The following is a 16859-nucleotide window of genomic DNA, read 5'->3' on the forward strand; positions in this document are numbered from 1 at the left end:
ATGACCTGGTGACTGTAAACTGGTGATGGGCTCTGTAAACTTTTCCTCAAGTCACAATAAAAAGTTAAACAATAAAAATAATACTAATAAAAACAGGATGTGTAAGTGCATTAGCACATGTTGGGTCCAAAGTCACAGGTCAGTTCTGCCTGGTCACCATTCCTCCCATTCCCCCTAGTCATTGCAACACCTCTCCCAGATTGTCTAGCATCTACAGGTGGTGCCTGATGGGAGTGGGTGGGTACACACAGAATGGCTGGGCTGTGGAGCATCCCAGGAGGGAGAATGGGGTTCTCCTGACTCAGAGTAACCAGATTCTTGGACTTCACCCAAGCCTGATGAATGCAGAACACAAATCAAACATGCGCGGAGTGTCCCAGAGGAACAGCAGAGAAAATGTTGGACGCCTCCACCAGAAACTCAATTCCACACCTGGGAAAACTGAGGCACAGAGGGCAGGTGTCTGGCCCCAGGTAATAAAGAAAGATAGATGCACATGTAGGGTTTGAAACTCGACCTTCCGCCCACCAGACCACGTGGAGCTCTGGGAATCAGTCACCTTCCTTCTAATGACATGGGTGAACAGAAAGAAAATCTCACCAGGCACTGGTGTGCCAGTCTCTGAGCGCCAAGCCTGTGCACGCTTCTTTCACTCACTCCGAGAAGCAACACTGTGAGGTGGGCCTCAGGATCCTCTGACTTAAGACACACTGAAGTTCCCACGAACCACACCTGACACCGTCCGGTTTTTGTGTGTGTATCTTATCATGAGTACATACAGTATGGCAGGGCAGGATTTGCTGATGTGGTCCCTAGATGTTTACTAGGAGATGCCCAGTGGCATGATGTATAAAGACTGATAATAAAAGGTAATTGTAATGAAAGCTAAGAAACAGAAAATGAGGTAGTCAGCATACATCAGAACTGCCTGAGTAATTGCCCACACATACAAGCCCCTTAGGGCAGAGCTGCGGCCTGCAAGGGAATGGAAGCGAAGCTGGGCTCCAGCAGCTGAAAGCCCAATGCTCTGTCTAGAATGCTTGGAGAGAGAATGGGAGCCCCACCTTCCTTGCCTCTTCAAGCACAACTGCTCTTTCTGCATTGAAACAAACACAGTTCTCTGCTACCATTCTACAGGAAAAGTTTACTTTGTACGGAGCACCGGTTTTATCACTTTCTCAACTGATGATGCAGTCTCTGTGGACCTCGCATTTACTGTGGGATGCACGGGGCTGCCGAGGGGGCTTTCTTCTTCATTCTGGTGGCAAGGTACTTACTGGGTGGCTGCAAGGCACTGCGTTTGGATAATTGGATAGGCCCCAAATGGAGAACACACAAGAACAGAATCACATTTGAAAAGAACTCACTGAGCTAAGCTCTCAGCATGAGCTCAAGCTAAGCACCTAGAGATAAGCACTTTTATCTGACTCTCATAAGGGACAAAGGAATGTCTAGTCTGGCACCGGAGTCCGAAAAGAACCAACAAATTAAAAAATACAATAGCAGACTATACCTCACCATGTGTCTGATCTGAGTGTAAAGGCTTTCTAAAAGTTCATGGAAAAATGGAATTAAAACATAATTGAATTTTCCCATGAACTTTTTGAAGCCCCCACCTGCATTCCAGTATTGTGTGCATATATATAATTCCAGTATTGTGTGTGTGTATATATATATATACACACACACACACACACACACACACACATGGAGCTCTGGTAGCCTATTGGTTATGAGTTTCACTGCTAACCTCAAGATCAGCAGTTCAAAACTACCAGCTATTCTGCAGGAGAGAGATGAGACTTTCTGATTAACAGACTCGGGAACCCTATACAGACAGGATGGCTATGTGGGTTAATGCGCTAGACTGCAAAGTCAGTTTGAACCACAAGGTTGGTGGTTCAGGCTCACCAGCTGCTCCTTGGAAACTCCATACAGAGTTGCAACAGAGCAGGAACAAAGTGCTGAGTTCCCCAAGTCAGAGCAGGACACAGTTGGGGGCTCCCAGCTTACAGAGCAAGTCAAGCTGAGTGCCTTTGGGCAGGAGGCTTGCTTGCAGAATGGGGTGCCTCCAAGCACTTAATGGAGGCAGGTAAGGTTTGCTGACCCATGGAGCCGAGCACCTTCAGGCTGAGACTTACTGCGGAACGGTATGGCCCCTGGGCATCTGTCAGTGGCACTTGAAAAAGCGCTGTAACATTACAGGAGCAGGGCAGAGGCCAAGGACAAGGGAAAGGCCTACCTGTGGCGACAGCTAAGGAGAAGCTGTCATGAGCAAGAGAGCTGTGTGTGAGAATTTCTCACCATGCATGGCACCTGCTAACTTCCCTGATAAACAGCGTAACTGTGAGTGTGGTGTCTGAGTTCTGTGTGTTCATTGCACAAACATGACTGACCCGAGCTGAGCGGAGAGTACACTGGAGGGTTGGTTGGTGCCATCTTTGCAACTTTCAATGACATGGATTGACAGTGGCTTCAACGGGGGATCCAAACATAAGAAAGGGAAGGGGGAGAGTCACTGGCTAGAGGGTAGACACATGTTAACTTGGGTGGTGGGAAAGACTAAAAGTAACAAATAAACAAGCAATTGTGAGGACGGCCTAGGACCAAGCAGTGTTTCCTTCTGTTGTACGCAGGATCCATATGAACCATAGCTGACTCGACAGTACCTAACAACAAGGAAATCTGGGAGAGCTTCAGGGAGAAGGTGGTACCTGGACGAGGCCTGGGGTATGTGCAGGGACCTGCAGACGATGGGGATGGACCACAATGGGGCAGCGAGGGTTCTTGTCTGACAAGACACCTCGGGCTGACCTGTGGAGCTGATGGCAGATTCCCTGGGGAGGTTTTTGGGACCAGCTAGCAGGAGCTCTGGTAGCATAGTGGTTACGAATCGGGCTGCGAACCGGAAGGTCAGCAGTTCGAAACTACCAGCTGCTCCGCGGGAGAAAGATGAGGCGATCTGCTCCCGTAAAGATTTACAGCCTCGGAAACCCTATTCAGCAGGGTCGCTATGGGTCGGAACCGACTCGATGGCACTTAACAACAACAACAACAACAGCAGTGGGGAGGTGAGAGCTGGTTGATATCTGAGGTGCTTTGTAGCTGGGATGGCCCCACAGAGTCAGCTGCTAATACCCCCAGCATAGGGAGGGGTGGTATCAGGACATGCCTTAGCATCCACTGAACCCCAAGAGTCTGTACTAGGCCCTGGAGGTATAGAGCAAGCAGGAAGTCCAGTCTTATGGTGGAATCCCAAACCCTACATGCACGTGGGTGACACAGACACCCCCAAACTTGATGGCTTCCAAACACTGCTGCTGGGTCCAGGGTGAAGCTGGACGGCTGTCCAAGGTCATACATCTCTAAGTCCCTGGAGTCCACTTTAATTGGGTTCTAATGCTGCCCTTCCCCAGCACCAAGGTGACTTGGCTACTGGCCTCTCTTCCTCAGGAGGGCCTGGGCAGCTCTGGCTTTCATTAAGGAGAATGTGTCAAGCAGAGCGGTGGACCAGCTGGACACACAGCCTGGGCAGCTCTTGCAGCCAGATCTGTTGCCTGGGCTCTGAGCTTGGAAGTGGACTTCACAGTCAGAGGGTGCAGCTCCCATGTCCCAGCCAGTCTGAGCCTGGAACCACCTTCCACAGGCTGGCTCCCATGTGGCCTGGGGAAATTCCCTCACTTCAGGGTTTTTGTGATCTCCTTCGGAAAAGGTGCCCCGTGAAGACTCTATCTTCTGGGTTCAGTCCAGGGGCTGCCATAGGGTTATATCTGATAAGTGTTACAATAACAAAAAGAAGGCATGGATGGACAGATGAAAGGAACAGGAAAAGGACAGCATTTGCCCAAAGACAATGTTCAGAAGGTCAGGAGGGATAGGAAAGAAGGGAGACTGGAAACGGGAACATAGGGAGGCAGTGGGAATCTCGCATTCTGTCAAGGGCATGAAGCACGTGTGTGAAAGGCTGAATGGAAAACCTATAAACTTTCACCCAGATCCCAATCGAAAAATCAAACAAAGGAAGAAATAAACATGGCAAGGACTCCTGAGGGGACATTTGGATGAAGTACTGAGGAAGGAGCTCTGGTATCGTAGTGGTTACAAATCAGGCTGCGAAACTCACAGTCAGCAGTTCTAAACTACCAGTTGTTCCGTGGGAGAAAGATGAGGCTTTCTGCTCCTGTAAGGATTTACAACCTTGGAAACCCTGTACAGGGTCACTATGAGTCAGAACCGATCCCACAGCACACCACCACCACCACCGATGGAGAAGAGGTAAACATGCAAACAGAAGTTGGCAGAGCCGCATGGCCTCTCCCACTAGGAAGACCTTACCTCTGAGGACGTGGGCTTACAGTATCCAGCTCCAAAGACCAAGTTCTCCAGAGAAATGCTGGACTGTTCAGGTCCCGCGTCGGGGCCTCCTTTGCTGAGCCAGGAGCCTCTTCCCGGACGAGTGAAACTAGAACGAAGGGAATTGAAGAGGGAGAAGGATGTCTGTAAGTGAAGGTGCCATGAGCTTTGGCTTCCTTGAATGAAAGATTGTTGAGTGACACCGCAATGCTGTCAGTTTAAACCCACCCAGCAGTTCCATGGAAGAAAGTCCTGGTCATCTGCTTCTGTGAAGATCAGTGCACCGTCGAATTGGTTCCGACTCACAGTGACCTTACATAGGGTTTCCAAGGCTGTGAATCTTTACAGGAGCAGAAAACCTTGTCTTTCTCCTGTGGAGTGGCTGGTAGATTTGAACTGATGGCCTTCTAGTTAGCAACCTACTACACTACCAGGGCTGTCTGTAAAGATTACCAAAATCAAACACCACAACCCTATGGAGCAATTGGAATTTGATTCGGTCACATGGCGAAAACATGGGGTGTCCCCCGCCATGAGTGTGAAGGGGATTGTTTGGGAGGGTGTACAAATGGACCTGTTGAGTAAAACCTTTTAGGAAGAGCACTTCATCTACTGCAGCCCTGGTGGTTCAGAGATTTAGCACTCAGCTGCTAACCCAACGGTCTGTGGTTTTCACAGATTTCCAGCTTGGAAACCCTCTGGGTGGTCAAACCATGTCCTACAGAGTCACACTGAGTGAGAACCACCTCGATGGCACTGTAGTCTGTAACGAGGCCTGGGGACACAGTGGTTAAGAGCACAGTTGCTAACCAACAGATGAGCAGTCTGAATCCGCCACAGAAAGGTAAATATGCCCAGCCTTGGAAACCTTCTGGGACCATCGTACACTGTCCTCCAGGGTCACTGTGTGTCGGAATGGAATCAAACAGATTTGATGGTAGTGGGTTTGTTTCCTGTATCCTCTTTAGCTCATCCCTTCGAGGGTGTTCAAAATGGGGAAGGAACATGTTTGAATGTCACAAGGACAAGAGGGTTCAGCTCCCAGAAAACTTGGGAGCCAAGAAGAATGCCCATCAGTGCAAAGCTTCTGAGGGCCACCGAGGCAGGGCTGCAGGTAGCGTGGTGGGATGGCAGGTGGAAGAGGCTGTGAAAACTAGAACAACTAGGCTCCTCCCCCTTCCCCCCATGAGGTCTGGTCCTGTTTCCACGCCTCCTAGCAACATTGCCCACCAGTTCCTCAGTCCCACCTCTCTGAGTTCCCCTGCTCTTCCGTGGAAGACCATAACACCATGCAAGCCTCCACAATGCACACAAGAGCATGGTGCCACCAGTAACGTTCTTGTGACATCCAGGTGAACTGGTACTGTAAAAACTCAGTCTCTGCCCAACTCAGAGGTTTCCCTCAAGATGAACTGCTTTCAGGTCAGTTATTGGGGTCACAGGTGGCTAGGAAAGGCTGGGAAGCTATCTGAATTAATCTTATATGAGCTTATGTTTATCTTTCTCTACTTTCGCCTTTGATTGCCCTTTTTAGAAACACTGGCAGTTTACATAGACTTAGTTTTTCTTTCTTTTAGGTCTCTTACACTAAATATCCTAATGGTTCATTGTTTCCTCGTCTGACTAAGAAACCCCACTACTATCGACTCATAGTGACCCTGTAAGACAGAGGACTGCCCAGGATGGTTTGGGAGGATGCCATCTTTATAGATCAGTTTCATCTTTCTTAAAAGGAGCAGCTGGTGGGTTCAAACCACTGACCTTTTGGTTAGCAATCCAATGCTTAATCCACAATGCCACCAGGGCTCAGTATTCTCATCTGTTGTTGTTTTGTTGTAGTTATGTGCCATTGAGTCATCTCTGACTCAGAGTGATCCTAAGTACAACAAAATGGAACACTGCTTAGTCCTGCACTTTCCTCAGAATTATTGTTAAACTCGAGTCCACTGTTGATGACTGGGCCCATACATCTCCTGGAGCGTCTGCCTCTTTTTCTCTGACCCTCTCCACTGTACCATGCATGATGTTCTTCTCCAGGGACTGGTCCCTCCTGATAATATGTACACAGTAGGAGAAATGAAGTCTGACTGATAAACTTGGTGAAATTATCCAGGACAAGAAGGAAAATCCTTCCGCGTTTCTCCAGCGGCTCACTAACGGCCTGCGGCAATATACTAATCTCGATCCAGACTCTGCCTATGGCCAAAGGTTAATTATGGTACATTTTTTCTGTCAGAGCTACCCCGACATCAAAATAACTTCATTTTGTAATCTTAGGTTTCTGTTTCCCCGCCCTAAACTACAAGGTGTGTAATTTAAAGGGCAACATGGCTTTTGATAGGGCCAGAGCTAAATCACCCCAGCAATGCCCACTCCCTTCCTGTTGAACCTATATAAGACCACTCCTTTCCCGTTGACTTCCTCTTCTTTCTGCCCCCTATTCTTTCTGCCTTCTCTTCTCTCTTCTCTTCTGTCTCCTGTCTTCTCTCTCCAGCACAGGTCACCTTCCTCTTCCTCACCCTGAATAAAAGTCTCTAGATGGGCCACCTGGTGTGCAGTGTGGTTGATGAGCGGAGGCTCTGGGTTGTTTTTTTCCCTTTCACTGGCCAACCTGGCTTCTAAGAAACAATCTGGCTATATTTCCTCTGATACAGATCTGTTTGCTCTTTTGGCAGCCCATGGCACCTTTAATATTCTTCTCCAATGCCATAACTCAATTCTTCTATGTCCTTCCTTAATCACTGTTCAACTTTCATATGCACATGAGGCTATTGAAAATACCATGGCTTGGGTCAGGCACACCTTAGTCCTCAAACTGACATCTGCTCTTGAACACTTTAAAAAGTTCCTGTGCAGCAGATTTGTCTATTGCAATACATTGTTTGACCTCTTGACTGCTGCTTCCATGAGTGTTGATAGCAGATCCCAGCAAAATGGATGCTGTTTAACTGGTGTGTCTTATTCCCCCGAAAGCCAGTCCTCAGAAACCCCACACAGGGGTGCTATGAGTCAAAACTGACTCAAGGACACTTAACAACAACAACAACAACAACAACATCCCCCAAACAGCTCTGGTGCTACAGTTAGTTAAGGATTGCCCTGCTCTTCAGGGAAAATACTGAGTCTATCTGCTCAGCAACCTAGAGGAATTGCTCTACTCCGTCGTATAGGGCCACTATGAATTGGAATCAAATAGAAGGCAGTGAGTTTGTGTTAGGTTCTCCTCTCAGTGAGCTTCCATGAAGGCACAGACGGTCTTGATACGTGTTTGGCCGCAGATGGCATTTCTTCCACTACACATGCTCAGGCGTCGTTCATTAAAGAGATCCACATTCCTACTTAAAACACTGATAGGGAATGATCTTCCCATTATAATCCTGTTCAATTCATTCATTCACATGTTTACCAGGCACAGGCCGTGCTAGGTGCTGGGACCATATTTTTTGGTCTACACTGGGAGACCGACAACCACAGATATCGTAACCAAAGGGGCTCTTGGTATGGCCCTGTAGGATCAGCTCTGGACTGCGTACCCGAGGTGGGCATTTCAACCCACCAGCCATTCCTTGGAAACCCTATACAGGGTTGCCATGAGTCAGAACTGACTCAGCAACACTTAACCATAACAATATAACAACAAAACCCCAAACTCACAGCCACTGAGTCCATTCTGATTCTCAGGGTTTCCAAAACTGTAAATCTTTCTGGGAGCAGACAGCCTCATCTTTCTCCTGAGGAGAGGCTGGTGGGGTTGAACCGCCAACCTTGTGGTTAGCAATCCAGTGCTTATCCAGAGGTTTTTACAGGTACATACGGGGAAGTTAAACTCTGCCTCATCAAGCACAGATGAGCAGTGGATAAGGCAAACCGGGTGATACGCACAAAGGACAGAGGACAACGGATCAAATCATTAGAGATGACAGTTAGATGGGTAGGAGGCAATCCATGAAGCCAGACTGTCTGGGTATCAATTGTGGGACCCCTCCACCCCGCCCAGTGTCTCTGTTTCTTCCTGTTAGAAGGCTGGATCCCAGCACCACAAGACGGGTCAAGAGCCCATGTGACATGCTAAGTATGGAGCCTGCAAAGTTCAAGTCTACCCAAAAGATACCTTGGTTTAGATAAAGGCTTGATGATCTATTGCTGAAAAGTCACCCACTGAAAACGCCATTGAGCACGGGTCTACTCTGACACAGGACGGGTAACTGGTCAAAAACAAAACCAACCACCAAACCTCCAGTCATCAATTCCAACTCACAGCGACATTCCAGAACGGAAGTTGAACAAAGGGTTTCTGAGACTGTACATCTTCATGTGCTGGACTGCACAGTCAGTCTGAACCACAAGGTTGGAGGTTCAAGTTTACCAACCGCTCCATGGAAACTTCTTACAGGATCACTATGAGTCAGAACCTACTCGATGGCAATTAACAACAAATCTTTATGGAAGCAGAGAGCCTCATCTTTTTCCTTCAAAGCAGCTGGTGGATTTGAACTGACGACCTTGCAGTTAGCAGTTCAATGCTTACCCTACAGCATCATCAGGACTCTTGGCTGTTGTTGTTGTTAAGTAATCGTGTATAAGGTTTCAAAGGAGCGGCTGGGGGGTTTGAACCACTGACTTTGTGGTTAGCAGTCCAGTGCTTATTCTAAAGCGTCCCACTAAGACTCCTAGTAGTTGTTGTTAAGTGCCCTCCAGTAGGTTCCGATCATAATGACCCTGTATAGGGTTTCCAAGGAGCGGCTGGTGAGATTGAACTGCCGACCTTGAAGTGTAGTTCAAAGGACTTTGCAGTCCAACGTGTTAACCCACAGCACCACACCAGGGCGCCCCCTACTGCTAGCTCCAGGTAAATAGTAAAGATTCAACTAGTAGCTATGAGATGCTAGTAACTTTGAGAAGGCTTCAGAAAGTTCATAGAAAAATTGGAATTAATAGATGATGGAATCTTTTCATGAACTTTTTGGAGCCCCCTTGTATTGTTGAAAATAACTAAAATATTATCCCTATAATCATTGTTCCAGACTCCTGGTGTGACGCTATAGGATAAGCACTAGACTGTGAACCACATGGTTGGCGGTTCAAAACTTATTCAGGGTTGCTGAGTTGGAATGGACATGATGGCACTTAACAACAACAACCAGTGATCTGTTTTATTTTTTTCGTGTTGAGATTTATTTAAAGCTAGCCTAGGATTTACCTAGGAGATGGACAGAAAGAACATTCCAGAAAGGAAATTGATGGGTACAGATGCTCAGGGCACATTCAGGACACAGCTGCAAATGACTGTATCATTCATTCATTCATCCATCCATTCATTCATTCATGTGTGACCCTCAGTTAACTTTTCCGGTGGAGCTGAAGATCTTAACTGAAATACAACTGTTCCTACTTGAGGGTTAAAATTAGACATTTCCTCCGTCTGTTTCAGTGAAGGTGAAGGGTTTTTGAGGTTAAGTTTTAATTTCATACCTGCTTCTGTACTAATGGGAGGCAAGTGACGCTGCTAACAACAGCTTTTCCAGAAAAGCTAGAGGTTGCCCTGTTTGGCAGGTGTTTTCTATCACCTTCTTGGGTTGCCTTTGTTCCTAGCTTCTGGCTGGCAGCTCACTGCTAAGAGAGCTTCCTGCCAAACTCAGAGAACAGAAGACAGAGAGCTATTTTTACCCCATCCCCAGAGAAACCCCTGCTCCTAGTGTGAGTTTCTCTCGGTCCTCCATGCCTGGCAAGCCTGCTCCAGACAAAAGTGCGAGAGACTATTTCTTTCAGAAGGTTAAACTTTCAACTAACAGGTTTCCGACCTCCTGGTCCTCATGAGAATATCAGCAGGGCTCCCAGCAGCCAAGGGCAACACCTCTTTCTCCGTCCATTTCTGTGGACGCCACGCTCTACTGTGGCTGGGTGATCACCATGTTGTGCTCGGATGGAGTTACCAGTGTATTCCCTCCCAGCTACCGGTGGTGGTGGTGGTTTACAAAACATAGGTCTTACCAGGCGCTTGCTTGAATGACCTGGAATCACTTCCTCTTACCCAATGAACAGATTCCTGGTTAATTTTTTGTGTTAGCTGACTTGGAGCTAACCCCACGCTCAACAGAAGGAAGAATTGCCTGGGTCTGATGAGTGAGGAACACTGGGCCCTTGTGACCCACAGGGCTTCCAGAAGTAGATTTTTCACCAAGCCTTCCTTCTAGCTCGGAAATCGCTGGAACCTGTTTAGTATCAGCCATGATGGGGTGACTTGAACCTGGATCTCCCACGATGAAGGTGAGAGTCCTGTCACTGCACCACTGATGCAGGCATACAAGGTCCCTTTTTCAGACATCGACTCACCCTGCACTTTATCTCTGCCTACTCTGGTAGTGTCGTGGTTATAATTTGGGCTACAGATCTTAAGGTCATCAGTTCAAAAACACCAGCTGTATCATGGGAGAAAGATGAGGCTTTCTGCTCCTGTAAAGATTTACAGCGTTGGAAACCCTGTACAGGGTCGCTATGAGTCGGTACCGACTCCACGGCACATAACTGCCACACAGTTAATCACACAGGAGTGCTGGTATTGGCACTGTGGGTTCATTCCCTGGACTGCAAAGTCGTTTGAATTGCAAGGTTGGTGGCTCCAGCTCACCAGTCACTCCTTAGAAACCCTATAAAGTGTTGCTATGGGTCAGAGCTGACTCGATGGCACTTAAAAACAACTCTTTATCTCAACAATGGATGCAGCAGCTCTGTAGGGTAAGCACTGGACTGCTAACCACAGGTTGGCAGATTGAGCCCACCAGCCGCTCTGCAGGAAAAGATGAGACCTCTACTCCCACAAAGACTGACAACCTTGGAAAGCCTACACAGGGTCACTACGAGTGGACACACGACTCTTTATCGTAGCAATCATGACACTATCCTGTGAGGAGAGTGTGGGACCGGGCAGTGTTCGGTTCTGTTGTGCAAACGCTTATTATGAGTCAAAACCAACTCAACACCACCTAACAACCAACAAACTTTTATCTCTGGGTGACACTTATCAGTTTGGGGGATTATGGTTCATTGCATACACTTGTGTCACTGCCCCTGGGTAGAACGTGTAGACGGGCATGTGATCCGTGCATACCTGATCAGGGGCTGCTGCAAAGCCACCAGGGCGGCGTGGACCGTTACGGAGATCACGGACAGGTGGAAGTAGTCAAACATGACGGGGACCTGATGGTGCAGCCCCGTCCGCGGGTGAAAGTGCAGCCCCAGAGTACGACTGCTGATCATGGGTGCCCCGACCACATCACACAGCCTGGAAGGGAAGCAGGGAAGTCAGCTGGTGAAGGTCTGGTAGACATGTAGCACAGCCTCATTCGCTCCTGCAAACACTCCGCCTGGAAGATCCTAGTTCCTCAGGATTGCAGAAACTGAGGATCGGAGTGGGAAAAGAACTCACTAGAATCACACAGCTGCTACATGACAGGCTGGGACCCATACTGAAACCTCATACCATTAATGAGCAAGACCCTTCTCATGCCCTCCCGCCGTACTACCACTTGCCCCCACATGCCCAGTATTGCATTAACACGCTACATGACCTTTGCAAGTTGACCTCTGTTAGAGCCTTGCTGATCAAGGGCAGGAGCTATTACTGGGGCATCAGGCTAACCCCACACCCAGCTCAGTACTGGGCAGAGTCCACGGTGGCCAAATGTCTGCTCATTAAAGTAAACGGATGGATGACTTCTGCTGTTGACTGAATTGTGCCCCCTACAAAGATACGGTAACATTCTAACCCCTAATCCATGGAACATAAATGTGTTTGGAAGGCTGGAGTAGGCTGGCTCTTTGTCCAATCTCAGTGGTGTCTTTATAAAGGAAGAGACACACAGGGAACACAGCCATTAGAAGATGCATTCACAAGTGAACTGACAAAGACAAGAAAGAACATTCCCCCAGAGACTTTGGAGAGTGTTTATAGATGGATGAATACACAGATTTGGGTTTCCAGCTTCCAAAACCATGATATCTTAAATCACCATTCCTATAGGCCAGGCACTATGTGCCTTTTTGTGTCTCCCTGGGAGACTCAAATATGATTGTTAATGAGTGTGCCCAGTTTCAATGAGCATCCCTGGCCCTCTGTCTTTGCTCTAGCATTTTGGTCTTGCTGCATGTCTGATTTCTGCAAAGGAAGCCATGCAGCACACCACCAGCTATGCTAGTCCTGGTGTGGCACTGTGGGCTAATGTGCTGGACTGCAAAGTCGGTTTGTACCGCAACGTTGGTAGTTGAAGCTCACCAACTGCTCCTCGGAAACCCTATGCAGGGTTGCTATGGGGCAGAACTGACTTGACAGCACTTCACAACAACAATAACAGTATGCTAGCCCCCAAGAGGGATGGGCACGACTCACAAGCTCAGGAAACCCACAACTTGACCCTACAAGGCTTTCTGAAAACAGGGCAAAAGAAAGCTAGCCTGAGCATCTTCTGGGAGAAGGGCAGGGAGCTCGGATATCTTTAGGGAAAACTTTCTTCTTCCTATACAGATAAGGAAACTGAGGCATAGAGAGGGGGAAGGCAAAGGGGTATGGATTCCTGAGACAGCCCAATAGGTTTTGCTTCTTTGAACCTCTTTCTGCTTAGAGTTTGTGTGCTAATAAATGATGTCACTTCAAAAAGCTAATGAACACTCCGGAGCCAACCCGCCTCCATGGAAAGTCAGAAAAGAATATGCCAGGGAGGCAGGAAGTGGGGGCAAAGGTGGGTACCATATACATCTACTTATATTCTGACAATTTATTAAGGTCTTACTAGGAACCAATAAATATCATCATGATAAATGGAGAAAAGATTAAAGTTATCAAAGATTTCATTTTGCTTTGGTCTGCAATCAACACTCATGGAAGCAGCAGTCAAGAAATCAAACGACATATTGTGTTAGGCAAATCTGCTACACAAGACCTCTTTTTAAAAAGTTCAAGAGCAAAGATGTTAGTTTGAGGACTAAGGTATGCCTGACTCAAGCCATGGTACTTTCCATAGCCTCATGCTGGGCAGTGAATAAGGAAGACTGTAGAAGAATTGATGCATTTGAGTTATGGTGTTAGAGTACCATAGACCTCCAGAAGAACAAACACATCTGTGTTGACAGAACTCCAGCCAGAGTGCTCCTTAGAAACCAGGACGGCCAGACTGCATCTCTCATACTTTGAACATGTTGTCAGGAAGACCCAGTCCCTGAAGAAGGGTTGTATGCTTGGTAAAGTGGAAGGTCATAAACAATGGATTGGCACAGTGGCTGTAGTCATGGGCTCCAGTGTAACAATAACTGGATGATGGCACAGGGACCGGGCACCACTGCATTCTATTGTGCCTCAGGTCACTATGAGTCATAGCTGAAATGACGGCACCTTATAACAACACTATGAATAAAGCATACCATTTCGATGACAATCTCATGAGATAATTATAGCACTCTGCCATATATAGATGACAAAGCACAGCCAGCGTGGGCTCACTGTTATAGTCCCAGGTGAAACTCAAGTTCCAGATCTAGGTTTGTGGGGCTCCTCAGTCTCTTCTGACCTAATGCACATTATAGGTGTATGTCCAAGGTATTGTGGGTTCAGTTCCAGAACACTGCAATAAAACAAGTATTTCCAATAAGTGAGATGCGTGATTTTGGGGGAGTTTCCCAGCGATGTTTACACTATTCTGAAATGTGCAAGAGCATGATGAAAAAGTCTGAAATATTGTGAAATGACCAAAATATGTCCCAGAGACATGAACTGAGCACATGGTGCTGGAAAAAGGGTATCTACAGACTCGCTCATGCAGGGTGGCCACAGATCTGTGCGGTTTCATTAAACAAGGCTTCCTGTGTTGTCTTGAGCCCAGGTGGTCTGATCTTTGGCACATCCAGAAAGCTGGACCAACAGGAGGTAAAATGAAAGCTGGGCTAACAAAGATACAAAAAACATGGAAAAGAATTTGGTAATATTAAAAGGAGTAGAGACTTAAGAAAGAGGGAGGTGATTAATTCTGTGCACTGAATGGATAGAGTTAATGGATGCACGTAGCAGCAGTTCCTGGAAGTCAATGTTTTGAAAAGATAAAGAGATAAGCTGGATAGTATTGCGAAGCAGAATGTCTGCATCCTTAATAAATGAAATAGAAACAACCAAAGGCAACAATAATGAACAAAAGCACACAGACGAAGAGCTTTGGTGTCTACCCTGGAGGAGGCAAAGAGGTAACTTAAAGGAGCTCTGCTAATCTGAACTGTCACCCAGACTGAGCAGCATCCCAGGTGGACACCATGAACAGAGCTGAGAATGGACTGAGGGAAGGTACACAGGGGTGAACTGCTCCCTGACATCACGGATGCTCTAACAGAGCTTCCCAGGAAGGTGGGCTGTGATAGGAAGCAGTGAGTCTCCTTATGACCTGAGGGGCCTTTGCAGAGTAGAAGATACGAAAGTGTGGTCAGTCTAGAGGAGACATGCTCAACCGCAGCCTTACTGCCGTGTAGACCAGACAGACCTGAGGAGGGCACTGATCTGTGCACTGCAGAATGCTTAGCAACATCCTTAGACTCTACTCAGAAGACACTAACAGCAACCCATCCCCAGTAGTGACAACCAAGATGTCTCTTGTGTTGTTGTTACGTGCCGTCTAATCACTTCCAACTCACAGAGACCCTGTCTAGGATTTCTGAGGAGCAACTAGTCAGGTAGGTTGAATCACCGACCTTGTGGTCCAAAGCATTAACCCGCAGCGCCAAATGTCACTTGAGGATAAAACAGCCCTGCCCCGTTGAGAACCATTAAATCAAGTGGACTTCAAAATCCTTGCTGCCTGAAATCAGCTACCCGGATTCTCTGTAATTCCTGCCCAGGCCTGCATGGACCTGCAGGAGCCTCTGAATGGCTCATGCTTCAAAGCTCAATGGAGACCCTCAGCATGTGCTCAGGATCCTGTCACCCTGAAACCGATTTAGGGAAATTAAAACATAAATAAATAGATTCTTCCCCAGTCTCTGGCCTCCTCTTCCTTTCAGTTAACCATATTCTCCTGAAAATGCCTTTCTCTGTTGGCTCTCAAGTGTTTTGCATGGTCGTGAGGACATTAGTCATCAAAGCCTGGTATCGGGCACTGTGGAGCCACAAAGAAGTAGACTGACACTGAGCAGCCTTGGCTCCTTGTGCGTAAGACCCCTCTTAGCCTTCATCACAGCTCTACAAGAATGAGGCCCATTCTATTAATGGTTCTACTGAGACTCAGCCCAAGTGTTGAATTGTTCCCAGTGATTGCTAATCGATGAGCACACAACCTGAATGCATGTGAACTGGACCAATGCCCTGTATATGCATGCTCTCCTCTAGCGAATGTTCTCAAAGCAAGAAAGCCCCACTCCCTGTGTTCCTGTGGTGGGGACAATGCCAGGTCTTTCTTCTGAAAGCTTTGCTGAAACCTGTTCAGCATCACAGCAATACACAAACCTCCAGGGGTTAGGGAGGATGCTTGTGGTGCACTGGTCAGGAATGGAACCCCGGTCTCCCTTATGGAAGACAAGGAAAGATTCTACCACAGAACCACCAATTCAAGTGCCTATTTGTCATAGTCCAGATGTGGGGTCTTTGGAGAAAGAATCTTCCCGAGTTTCCTGTAAGGCCTGAGTATCCTCCCACTCAAGATGTCACGAAACCAGAGAAGACCAGGACGACATCACTAAAGAGGACACCACACGAGAGAAGGATGCAGTGACCAGCATCTAGGTCTGACCAGCAAGCCACCCAGGAACTCCTGCCCTTGCTCCCATCTTCATCTTCCCTCCCTGTGTCAGCCTGCAAGGACCCCAAACCACAGATGAGAAGGAGGCAGGAGAAGACATGAAGCTCCCCGCTCCCGACCACCACCACCATGCCCTGTGTTTATACTAGAGGATTTCTACTCTAAGAAAGATGGGGCTGGGGTGGGCTGGGATGGAGAATGGGGGGCAAAAGAAAGATAGAACACACTGGAGGTGAGCTTTCAGAGGATGTTCCCATGCCTGAGAGAAGAGCTGTACCTATTACCTGAAAGAACCAGAAGAGGTTTTGAGACATGACAACTCAGCCCAAGGTAAAGGGGGCCCTCATGAAAGAGAAAGAAGGGGGCTGCCTCCTTCTTCAATCAATGTGTGACCCATAAAAGTACTTTCAATTTTCAGGGAGATGACACATTTGCAGCTCTTTAGCACCAAGATGTGGAATCCCTGTAGAAACCTTTTTGATGCTGAAGAGGACTTGTGGTTTGCAGTCTAACAGATTTGTGAATCCCAAACTCCAATTAACACTGCACTGAAAATCAATGACGGTGCCAGACAGGAGAGCATGCCAGGGAGTCTGGAATCTTCTGTCTGCAGCATTTGAGCTACCTGCCTGAGTCACACATAGACTGGCTGAGACCAGGGAGTCTGGAATCTTCTGTCTGCAGCATTTGAGCTAGCTGCCTGAGTCGCACATGGACTGGCTGAGACCAGGGAGTCTG

The 16859-nt window shown here is 47.6% G+C and overlaps 1 protein-coding gene across 1 annotated transcript in view; it reads right to left on the reverse strand.

The window, feature by feature from the left end:
- Positions 1-16859, reverse strand: part of FAM135B (family with sequence similarity 135, member B) — a 181707-nt gene that overhangs the window by 75235 nt on the left and 89613 nt on the right. The window contains exons 5-6 of the mRNA XM_006830848.1: positions 11462-11635; positions 4336-4462 (exon numbers count right to left, since the gene is read on the reverse strand). Of these exons, the coding sequence (XP_006830911.1) occupies positions 4336-4462; positions 11462-11635 (301 nt within the window). The remainder of the gene's footprint in view (positions 1-4335; positions 4463-11461; positions 11636-16859) is intronic.

The sequence above is a fragment of the Chrysochloris asiatica genome, unplaced genomic scaffold (assembly GCF_000296735.1).
Source record: "Chrysochloris asiatica unplaced genomic scaffold, ChrAsi1.0 scaffold00001, whole genome shotgun sequence".
NCBI lineage: Eukaryota > Metazoa > Chordata > Mammalia > Afrosoricida > Chrysochloridae > Chrysochloris > Chrysochloris asiatica.